This window comes from Anticarsia gemmatalis, chromosome 19 (genome assembly GCF_050436995.1).
Source record: "Anticarsia gemmatalis isolate Benzon Research Colony breed Stoneville strain chromosome 19, ilAntGemm2 primary, whole genome shotgun sequence".
Lineage (NCBI taxonomy): Eukaryota > Metazoa > Arthropoda > Insecta > Lepidoptera > Erebidae > Anticarsia > Anticarsia gemmatalis.
The window spans coordinates 9314341-9327237 of NC_134763.1; the positions used below are offsets into that span (position 1 = coordinate 9314341).

Genomic DNA, 12897 nt, shown 5'->3' on the forward strand with positions numbered 1-12897 from the left:
TGTGTCAGCAGTAGATTTGGGTTACAATAGTTCAATGTTACTACTTGTGACGTCATAGTCTCTCATTCTTGGGAGTAATTTAATACAGCTAATATTTTTAATTTGAAATTTTGTGAGGCTGTCGGTATGTCTGTTATACTTTAACGCAAAAACTACTGAAGCTTGGATGAAATTTGATACGCAGATAGTTTATTTACCTGGATTAAGTCACAGGATACTTTTTACCCCCGGAAACCTTTTTACTAGTATAAAGTTGTGAACAAATGACTAGTCTTAATAAAAAAAAGGCATAAACGACATGTATTTGACGATATTTTATGACTTTATTCTGAAAGCGCGATATCTTGCGTACGAAATTGTATTGGAAATTCGTGTCCCTTTAGAGCTCTGGTCTACCTTCCTATTGATCCGACTTGTGGTAACTTTTCTCCCTTTCTCAATGTCGGTGGTTTTCTTTTTCCCTTTTTTCTTAACTGTAACGTTATGTATCTTTTCTTAAGCACGTAATCAAGAATTTGGGGAGTAGACATTTTTTTATTTAATTAGGTGCACGAAACAGAACATAGTTCGTTTCTAGATATCATAGCATGAATGTTACATTGGTTTTTGACTTAAACTATGCCTCAAAATGTTCTACATACAAGAAAGAAAGAAAGAAAGAAAGAAAGACATACATACATTATGGATATATAAATAATAATATGTTTGTAGTAGTAAGAATTCGTATCGTTTTCTTATCATAGAAATTATTTAACGTCAAATTAATGTATTAATATGTATTACAATAAGTATTGTATAAATTAATAAGCATACTCATGATTGCGTTTGTAAATTAAATTAAAGTGCGCTAACCGATATAAAGTGACCTTTATTGCTTCATAATAAATTATTTGAAAGTTAAATTAATTCATGGAAAAAGTAGGCGAAGTTGCCTATTATACAGAAATTCGAAGAAGAAAAAATTCACCAGGATCAACCTACATGTCCTACATATCTCAGCGCTGCTGAAGTACATGTTCGTTATCCCAATTTTAATGGCAAATTTTGGCAAAGTTGTTACGAAAATGACAATATTATCTTACTGGCAGTAACAAATATAACTCAATTAGACTTTTCCATGTTAGACCATGTCCATACGCAAAAAACAACCTATCGCGTAGAATTTATTGCCTAATATAGTTTTATTGCGTTCATAATAAACAGACTCATATATTACGTGGAAAGCTTTTCCCCCAGGATACTTTGCTAAGCAAGAAAATAAGTTCTCGTTACATTGACGTTTGCGTCACCGAATTGAACATGCTGCATTGTTTATCGCCGGCCATTTTGAAAACAAAATATCTTGAAAACGCATTGCGTCATTTATGTAACAGTGCGACGAGCTTTGAATTATTTAAGAGCATCGGTGTTTGACCGTCTCTGCCAAATTCAGTATTACCACTTTAGGGAGAAAAATTGCGTGTGCGTGAAGAAAATAGGTCGTTTGTCACGCGTGCTTATACATTGTTGAATATGTAGCTGGTCTAGTGAAACGTTGTGTTTTCGAACTAGTGGTGCGGATGAGGCGTCATGTTCCGCCGGGCGCGGTGAGGCGCGGGCGGGCGCGCGCCGGTGCCGTGCCGTAGGTCGGGCATAGTGTCGACGTCCGCGCAATGTCACCCCGCGCCGAGATATTCGGCTCCCACCCCGCCGCACCGCCCGCTCCCACCCCCTCCACTCCGCCGCGATTCCATCATTTCCGATTCGCAATTTTGTGGCCTCTCTGATTTCGGTGAACTTTTTGCAACTTCCCCAACTCTGAAATCTGCAGTAGAATCCGTCTCAATTTCGATTTGATAATCGTCCGTATGATTGAATTATTTAATTCTGTTAATTTTGATATACCTACTCACTGATGTGCTAATTTCGGCAATGTATGGTAATAATATTGTCGCGTGAGACCGCACGCATCAAAAATATGTTAATCTTGGGACAAGATCGGCAACATTGGGGTAGGACCGATGTTAGACGTTGGTGCTTTGGTTATATAACGCGCACGCATCAACGGCAGGTGCTTGCAAATCTTGCGATCGTCCGCGTGATATTGGGCGATGTCGGTCGTCGACCCCTCGCTATCTGCGTTATTTAGCCCGGCTCAATGTCGGCGCAATGTCGAAACGCGCTCGAGTTCACAGACCGAGTCGCGAGACGCAGCGTTCCTCACTCAACTGTGTTGTTCGACCGAATTTTTATAGACACTCACACATACTTCGTAGATACAATCGATTCTAGCTAGTTTATTTTTGTTCGTTTAATGAGCGGTCCTCATAAGTAAACATAATAATTAAAACATATCGAATATGAAACTGAACACATGAAAGAAAATCAATCGGATTTTATTCTTTTTTCACTTCGGTTTATGCCTTTGTTCATTCATTTTGTTATGTTATTTGTACAACAACAATAATTCTTTTTCACTACATTTCTTTTACATTTACGTAATACTTATACAATGGAAAAATATGTCTGAAAGATTTCAATTTACATTTCTCCATCGGGAGAGATTTGAAGGCGGTGTTGTACATAGGTTAGTAGGAGCATGTGACATAGGTATACCGTTGTTGCGAGCACTCGGTCTCTGGGCTGTGGGTCGCGGCGACCTCGGTCGCGCGGAAACCGTGCGGCGGTCAAGGCCGATGTCTAGACGCACCCCCCGCCCGCGCATCCCCGCCACGCCAACCTTCTCCCCACCCTACGCCACGCCACGCTACACCTCCATACTACCTATTTTTACCTCCACAGACGCCGAATTTGCCTGGGCAAAGCTTCTCCAGCTAGGCTCGACACCAATCCTGACCTACCCAAATATAACAAACGTTACATTTTATCTTCTACACGTATGCATTATTTTTTGGGCTAGGCCCAGATAAGATAATATAGTACAGTGACTGGCTAATGATTAAGTCGAACACCAAAAAATTGTTTTGTTTTTATACCCAGAGCTCTCTTTTGGCCATTATCCAATTTTATATTGAATTTTATTTACTTTCTACTTCATTTATAAGAATAGTTTGATTGCGCTACATAATAAACTAAAAGTTTTTGCGTCAGTTGTGGAGTTCTACAAGGATGCATTTTGGGACCATTGACGTTCAATATTGACACATATCTTTCTCATAGTATCAAATTAGCATTTTAGACGTCACCAATAGAACTAAAGATATAAATCATAAAGTATTTATAAGTATATATTTTACGTCATGGGTTAAAACAAAAAGCAATTTTCCTTCAAATCATTGATTTTTAAGGAAACTGACACAAAATAAAGTGCTTGAGATACGCTCGGTTTTTATGCCAAAAAGTTTCTACGTGACCTTGGTCTTGAAAATTAATGCTCGGTAAAAATGTAAAGTGATGTAATCCGCTAAAACCAACATCGTCGTAGTTGTGTTGATACTTTGATACTAATGTTAGAAGCGTTATACAAAAATTGCTCAATTATTACTCAGGAGACGACTAACTATGCATATTAATTTATTTATATCTTTTGTATTATACAGTAGTGATCTAACGACTTACATTTGAACCCGGCTTGAACTCTCCGGGTGAAGGGTAAGGAAAGACATGGCCCACTTTTTCTGTAGGGCGAATGTGGGGCCTTTTTCGAGCGCGTTCTATCCTTAGATCAATAATGTTCCTTAAAAAGAGTGTACATATTTGAATTCAAGCTTTTAGAACCGAATGGTTTATATTTTAATGAATCAGAATTTTCGAGATCGTTTTAAAATGAAGCTTTGAATATTTCAGACCTACCACAAAGGTATACTGTGCAGCGAATGGAAACATCTGTGCAAACTTAGTGATATACATAGCCACATATTGTACACGAACGATTTCGTATATTTATGTATGCAATTTTTTATCACAATGACAGATGCGTTGGCGCATATATCATCGAAATAAGATATGATAACGCATGGAAAAGTACCGAGCGTGGCGGTCGCATATTCGGTTGTATGTTGCGGTAGGTCCGGGACAGTGCGAAGAATTGCCGACCGAGCTATCCGTTAGCGGTTTTTTTTATTGAACTCTAGTGTACCACGTTGCGTCATAGAAAATATTAGCTTCCAACTTTGATTTGTGGTCACTTTTTCTTTCAATTCCAGAGTATCTGTATCTATAGCTAACTTGTCTTCAATCAAGGTGTCTATTCAAGTTGTGGTCATTTTTGCTTTGTTTTGTTAAACGTGATCCGCCTGGGCGTCGAGGTGGTCAAATGCATTTACTGTTTGATTGGGTTTCAAGGTTAAAACCTACATTATTAGTTCTTGTAGAGTTAACTGATCTGTGATCAGTATTTAAATTATGCTCTACATTGATTTTGCCACTCTGCACTTTATGAATATGAGCATAATTAATTGCAATGTTACAAACTGCAGAGATTTCGGTTTTTATATCTTATTGTATGTTTTTAGCAAGATTATGTTCTTTAAGTGCATGTTAAGTAATTTGCTCCATTTATAATTCTTTTGCATTCCGCTTATTGTGTAAGACAATGCTGGCATGAGTCTGGGTCGTCTGTGCGTGGTTTTATTGTATTTGCTTTACTGATATTCTGGATATCCCAATTTGTATTACGAGTTTGTGGAGCCTGCCTCAACGCCGGCGTAGTTACGAACACGATGTTTGGCGGTCGCACGCCCGCCACCCGCTCTATTCCAAATGACGTTTATCTATGAAGGTGAGACCACGGACGCACGGTCGACGAACTCGACGGCGTATTATGAATACCTACGTACCTATTTTGTGCCAACACATAAATAGTATTGTGGCGCAGTGAGGAATCAGGTGTTATGCGAATGAAATTTCTTTTTTTTCTTCAACAATCGTTTTGCAATTTAAATAATTATTACAACAATATGTACTTGACATTGTAATTGTTATGAAACAAAGCGGTCGATTTTGGAGCTGGGATGTTTCATAATTTTTGACTTTCGTTATTGGATATGAACTCAAACTGGACTTAAACTTTGAAGATGCTTGATGGAATTTAATAGGGACACTAGTGGGATAAATTTTCATTTCAATTATTGAGAAATGTGGAGGCTTTCTAAAGAGTATGTAGTAGTAAACTCTGAATGGATACAGAGCTGTTTAAACAAGCAATACGTAATACGTTTCCAAACAAGCCCACGCAATCACCAAGGACCTTTGCGAGTACTATTTAAGGCCTAAATTCTGGAGGCGTATTATTGATTTAAATTGTACAGAGATTTTCAGTAACTCGGACTGAATTATCCACTGCTAATCTTATTTTAGCTAAGAATAATCTATTGTGAAGTAATAAAGTTGCCGTGCTCTTTTTAGTAACAGGTTTTTGGTATGATATTCGTTGCAGAAATAAAACAAATCGACCTTAAATGTGTAGGTATCTATTATTATTATAGGTTGACTAAGTCTGGGCATCAATTAGAATCGATAAATTCATTAAACTAGGTAGTCATTAAATATTTTCAACGGCGTTTGTCGATTGGCTGTATTTTACTTCATTGGTTACTCATGATGTTGATTTTGACGTGATAAAATGTCCTGTTAATGATGATTAGTTTGTGAGAAAACTTAAGGTTCTAGAGGCCGATTTAAGACTATAGATGCCCGTACTTAGACCGATCCAAGATGATCTTTTACAGACATCTTTTGAAATATTAAAGTGTGTTAATTGAATTATATAAATAGAAAATGTATTCAAATATAATAAACAAAAAACATGCATTATTCTCATCTTTTATAATTAAGATGACTTTGAGCTTTTTTTAGATGTATGAACTGAAAAAACATTACAATTCTCAGAAAAAATATTCTAGTTTTGTCTGTGCCTAACGTACATTAGTGATAGTTTTTTTTCGGACTGTCAACATTTCGTTTTCGGCAAACAGTGACTAAGCGTTTGTGTTTGTAATGCCTCACTGACCTACCCTCTCCGAAGTATATTGTATCAGTCATGTTACTGTATTTACTTCAAAAGCTTTTATTATAAAACAAGTTTATTGGGAAAATAATTATGTAAAGTACAATTGTACGTTTCATTTTTGTGTGTCCAAGTTAGTATCATGTCGTGTTTGGTTTGTAGGTCAGATCCGTTTTCAGTTTAATATTAGAATTATACAATATATTATATCAGAATACCATTTATTTAATACTACATATACTACATATACTAGCATACATACATAATATAACGCCTTTTTCTCATAGGGGTAGCTATAGACCAAAGAACGGTACGATCCTTACGAACTTCCCTTGCCTCATTCACATCCATACTATTCCATACATCTTGTCATACAGGACTGCCGGTTACGAGTACTAGTATTTTAATACTAGTTTATTTTTCCCTTTTATGGTTAAATTAACTGCACATTTTTGTTGTTTTTATCGGGATATCGAACTATTTTCCTGTTCATATGTATTATTTTAGCTAAATTGAGCATTAGTACGTTAGTTCAATAAATTTTATCTACAATTGGACATTTTTTACAGGATGTAATAACAATATTTTTTAAACCCATTGTTCTCTTATCTATTTTATTCTTGTCACATTGATCAATGCGCTGGAACTACCATTGAGGATGTGTAGATCGTTTTTGTTTAATTTAAATTTTGGTTCTGATGCGGCTAGTATTTTTAGAACATATTGTCAACCATTCGCCTCTCAGAGAGTAGGGAAATTTCTTAGCTTAAAAGGATTCTTTATATAATTCGTGGATGGAGGACTATTCTAAGAAAAACGTCGCGAGATCCATTTTCTTTGGTGGCTCTCAAATCGATAGCTGATTTTGGAACTGGCTGCGTGTAGAACCGTCTATACAGATTTCGAAGTTTCTGGAAGTTTTTGTATCTCCAGATTGAATATTTTTCTTTATTTCTTATGTTTGGTCGTTGTGCTGGCAAGGTGGCTCAAATAGCTCAAAGAATTTTAACAAGGGAGCATGATTTTAACACTCTTGGGCACCCATCAGTAGACTAGCCGCGCCAGTGTTGCTTATTATCCAACCGATCGTTTACAAAACAATACAAGCGACTGAGCGCCAATATCACGTAAGACTCGTACGATTTTTGATTTTTAAACGCACACATTTAAATATATTATCGCACACATCCACGTGGTGCTAAATGTGTAGGTATTATGTTTATTTCTTTGTTCAATGCTGCTATTTTTCTTCATTCGATGCTATGACTCAAATAATTTGTTTATTCAATTCAGTTGTTGAAGTTGGTCATGGTTGAACCTCCACAGTTCAATCTTAATAGAACATTTCTATTTAGCGGTATTTTCCATTTCCTTTTGTTGAGAACTCTTACAAATTACGGCCTACGCAGTATGTTATGTGTTGGTATAGGTCAGGATCGATAGTTCTACATAATTTTTGTTAGCGTTACTCTGACGTAAGACGCTTAAAGAGCCTGTTTAGCGCTCATGACGCGTCAAAAGTACGAAGAATAAAACCTAAGTAATCTTTGTGTAAGTGCATTTTACTGCCCCGAAAACTCGTTGGCCGACATTTTTGTATAATATGAGCAAATAGTGCCACGTTCGTCACCACGTGACTCACCAGACACGAACATTTTGATTAGCGATGTTGCAGGCTAAATAGATATTGGTACTCGCCTACTTACGTTGCATCACGATTATTATCATGCTCTTGCAATGTCAAAAGTGCATTGAACTCGCAACTGGCATCCTTGAAAACTTTTTTCGCACTTATCTTTTGATAGATAATTTTGTTTTTATGCACCACTGTTTAAATAAAGATAGATGTATGTTTTTTTCGCACGCGCTCTCTTTTCGCCGGATTCCTGCCAGTGAGTAATGTCGCCAGGGTTTTTTTGATACTGTTCGGAAATAAACCACGAGTCTGAAACTCTCAGTTCATTTGCGAAAGTATTTTGTTTGTTCAGATTATGTGGAATGACGTATTCTGATAAGAGTGGCTGACGTCAGAAGAAAGGTGAAAGTTGTTTAGGTTTATGTCAACTAATCCTAATATATTATGTCTAAAGCTGGAAGCAATAAAGATTGGATTTACGTAGTTTCAGATATTTTTGAGAGGAGAATGTCTGTAATTTTATTGTTTACTTTGAACGTACGCACATTGGGGAACGTGCTTGGAATATATTTAATCGTTTTTGGCTGTAAGAATACACAAAAAGGACCCTTATTGATCACTTGCATAATTATCATTCCAAATTGCAATGAATAAACGTCATAAAATGAATTTTTCGAGTAACCGGAAAAAGTATCTGCTAAAAAATAATGAAATGTTTATCTAGAATGTTTTTGTTAATCAGTATTGACCTACGGCACTTTAAATTTCGGTGTGCTGAGATAAGGAGTCTGTAAATATGCGCATACGCATGGCCGCCGTTTACCTAATTTATTGCGCTTTATGCTTTACAAGGAAAACAGATTTTAATTGATATTTACGTACCTACGGAACTAATTGGCAATTTTGGTGTTAAACATCGATTGGTGTATGTAATCTTGATGTACTCATTATTGCCAAATATTATTAATAACATTAACATTAAATCAACAAGGAACACACATAATATTGCGCTTTGTTACCACCAATAGGCTAAACAAGAAAACTTATCACGAGCTCCACAAATTTTCTAAAAGGAAATTTATTCCTGGATGTGGAACAAATCATTATATTACGCTTTTTTACCACCAAGAAACTTAAGAACAAAACTTATCACAAAAATACAAATTTTCGAAATAGAAGTCTTTCCCTGAACATCTTTACAAATTCATATTTGGTTCTATAAAAAGGTGCCTTTGCAAAATTTGAATGCTCTAACGCCTATAACGCCGTGCATCAGATACTTTTGAATCTTCTTGGATCTTTTGTTTTGTGCAGATACGTTAGTTTGTTTTTCTGCTTCTAGATTAGTCTCATGTATCTTGGCCAAGCCTGAAGGTATCTTCCGAACTAGAGTTCGGAAGATACCTTCAGGCCAGATTGACCAGATATGAAAATTGACCAAGGTCTAGAGACCTTGGTCAATTTTCATATCTGGTCAATCTATAATCAAGCTTATCTTATCTTCATGATAATATTCTCATGAGCTGATTCACTGTTACCATTTTGAAAGTGGCTACGTTATCTAAAAATGTAGGTGCAGTTTGAAATTGATTGGAAATGCATATTTATTTTGAAATTATGTATGATGTATGAAAAATTCTAATTTTTTGGTCTTTATTATTTTTCTAACACATCATGTGTTAAGGTAAAATACGTAGTAAGTAGGTAATGCTGAAAGAATTAATAAAAAGGTTCAGTAACGTACCTCCCTCATTTAATATTTTTATGTTCCATACTTAATTAATTAATACCTTCAAAATAGATAATTATATACTTATGACATCTTCAAAAAGGTGTTTCATATTTTGTATTCAAAGACAGCGTGAATTATTTATTGGAACGTTCTAAACAGCTGCTACACCTGCTTATCAAAGTATAAAAATACACGACTATTTCAAATGTATTTTAAGGATTTTTACGAGATTGTACCAAGTAGCGTTCTTTGGTCTCTGCTTACACATAAGAGAAAATGCGTGACATTGTGTATGTATGTAACAACATGTGTTAATGTATGAAGCAATATAAGTTATAAGGAATCTTTGTTGGCATTGTTTGCGTTCTCCTTTTTCAAATGGAACATACATACAAATACTGTCTTTTCTATAGGGGTAGGTAGAGAAAAATTAACGTCACTTGCTACAATCACAAACTTCTCTTGCTTTGTTTACATTCATACATCTTGCCACACAGGATCGCCAGTTACGAGTACTACGCACCAGACTTTAGATAGATACTCTCTGTAGACCAGGGGTTCCCAACCTTTTCTTAGTCCGGGACCACTTTTATATTATTCTTGTTAGCAGGGACCACTATGTAAAAATAAATTTAACCCATTACTGTCCCACTGCTGGGCAAGGGTCTCCTCCGGTAATGAGGGAGGGGTTAGGCCTTAAGTCCACCACGCTGGCCAAGTGCGGGTTGGGGACTTTGCATGCCCTCAATAAATGTATTAAACAAATTTTTAGGCATGCAAGGTTTCCTCACGATGTTTTCCTTCACCGTTGCACCACTATGTAAGTATAATAAAAATAAAGTGTAATATCATCGTCCTGAAAATTTTAATTTATTATCATTCGCGGACTATATATTGACTTCCACGGACCACCGGTGGTCCGCGGTCCACTTGTTGGGAACCACTGCTTTAGACAGATATTACATTTTACTTTTTTAGTGTTTAATAGTTGTCATAAGAAAGTTTAAGAATGATAAATACCCCTTTTGTTAGTGATATCATACGATGTCTTATATAATAGATGACTCATTATTTATGTATATTGTGGTTTCCCAATTACATATCAAACCTTTTTGGGTACTTCCCAAAGTCAAAATTTGTCCGCTTTATAGTCCCCCTAAACTTTATTTCAAATTAGAAAACAAGTTTTCACAGAAAATATTCAGTATTTGTGTAATGGAAAATAGAGTCTATCATCTATATATCAAAAGTGTTTTTAAGGTAAACTACTAAATTTCCCTAGTTAAAATCCTTTCCCGGATTTAAAAATTATAAAATGTTAACTTCGTATTAAATAAATAAAATCACGCACTTAAGAAAAAAATATTGCAATTAAACATCGCAATTATAACGCTTTCAATGAATCATTATTCCAATGACTTCAGAAAACCTCTGACCATATTTTTTGCTCATTTAAAAAGTAAAAATTACTATAGCTATGTGGGTTTTTTGTTTGCGGACAGACCTGACCTGCCCCAACGAGACCTTGAGAGGCTTGAGACTATAATAGATTCCAATGATGTCAACAGCTTTTAACATGAAATACCTAACGCAAAAACTTCAATATATATTATACCAACTTTTTTTTGAATTTCTAATGTGCTGTTTTTTGATGTAGAAGAAACGATTTTGGTGGTTGTTTAAAATTGGATTGTGATGTACGCTGCCTGTAAATATGATTTAAATATGTTAGGATTAAGAAAAACTGTTGTGTATAGTTACGTGATTTAAATGCTTTTATAATGCAAAATTCTATTACCGTAAAACTATTTGCTTTATGTTTGTCTTACGGATGGCAGATGATTTCGTAACAGAAAACACCTCAAAAATAACCGGGGCTCGAAAACGGTACCACAAATACATACATTCTTTTCTTGGTCCGCGGAATGAACGTATATTTTTTTTTTCTAGTTACATTACATTTAGGGACTTTTATATATACATAGATATGCCAGTCCTATTGTGACCATCACGAACAAGCAGCATCATTAAACATAGAATCTTAATCACGATTTAAAATGATATCCTGAAAGTGTTTAAATTCCATACAAACCTCTATAAAACATCAATCACGTTCGATCCAATTACACAGTATATCAGTTAGCTTGCCGTGGAACATGAAGCCTCGTATCGCAAATGGACTTGATACATCACACTGACGGTTGCTTTATCAGCCACAACGAGCTGTCAGCCTAGATTTACAACTCAGGCCTTATAGCCGAAAGCTGATACGCACTATATTAAGTAAAATATAAACACTCAACATAAGTTACTTTAAAGTAATGTAGAGAAATAATTTCGTAGGTATACGATAAATTGTGCTTAAACAGACGATCTAATTCCAACGCCTTATCAAACTTCTCTTAAACGCAGACGATAGAAATTTTAACGTCTAATTTCGAGCCCCTTGGATAAATTTCAGAACTTGTAGCTCTAGAACAGTCTACCTCTATCCCAAAAAATACATCAGACTTCGTAATGTTTACACGGTACTTCGGCGAAATCTTAAACATTTAAAAGTCACATTGCATCGATACCTAGCAATAATATCAATAATTCGATACTGGATGACAGAATCAAGATCAAATCATAAGAAACACACCTCTTTTTCACCCATTTTAAACCTTAATCTCTATTGTTCCAGGTGCAAATGATGTCTGCTGTGAGTGGTGAGCCAATGCTTCGCCGTGTCAAGCAGGAGACAGATCAGCAGCCTCAGTACTCGCCCCCCGAGCCTCAACCCCCCCATCCACAGCCACTGCACCCCAGAACTATGCCTATGATGCAGCCTCCAGAGGTAAGAATCCACTTTATTTTTGGATATCCTGATGAAAAGTTTATAGCAGCAGCTAATATTGTAAACGGAATGTAGGAAAAGAAAAGTGTGTTTGAGACCCTAAGGAAAAATGTTTTCAAATTTCAGTACTAGTGATTTTTTAATGAATGTCCGTGTATACACGGTGAAGTCATCACTTCGAAAAAAATCTCGGTTAGCTTTTTTCATCTTCTTGCTGTCAGTTTATCTAAGGGATAGGTTATCTGATGCATGTCGTGAAACTGGCTCATAACGTGGAAAATCATTGTTGAGTTTTTGAGTTTCATCTAATGGGACATACGGGTGTTAAGAACTGGAGCGATTTGTAAACCTTTATTTTAAGAAAATTTTGCAGTGTATTGTTTAAGACTTTGCTCGATAGCTTACGTATTAAACTCATCGATTTTACGTGCCCCTTAAAAAAGTTACTTTCGTTTTAATGTAGGGATGAGTGTTTTTGTATCGATTGTATTAAAAGTTTTTATGCGAGACCGTAACAAACAAACGTAAACCTTTTTCTTTATTGTTATATTTGAAAGATATTTTTGTTTGGGCTTTACGTAACTTAGTATTTAAATAACATACTTCTATTTTTTTGTTTTTCGACAATTATAGATACTGATGTTTTTTGAGAAATACTTCATTTTAAAGTACTAAAATGAAATCGTTTGATTTCTAATAATCCTAAATCAAAAGAAACATTTCATAGAAATTAATTTCCAAGTAAT

General features: G+C 35.6%; 1 protein-coding gene across 6 annotated transcripts in view; it reads left to right on the plus strand.

The window, feature by feature from the left end:
• The window catches only part of ERR (estrogen-related receptor), a 35950-nt gene that overhangs the window by 13135 nt on the left and 9918 nt on the right, over window positions 1-12897 (plus strand). For all 6 annotated transcript variants that reach the window (XM_076126438.1, XM_076126437.1, XM_076126433.1 and 3 more), the window contains one exon: window positions 11999-12151. In XM_076126438.1, the coding sequence (XP_075982553.1) occupies window positions 12005-12151 (147 nt within the window). In that variant the 5' untranslated portion in view covers window positions 11999-12004. The remainder of the gene's footprint in view (window positions 1-11998; window positions 12152-12897) is intronic.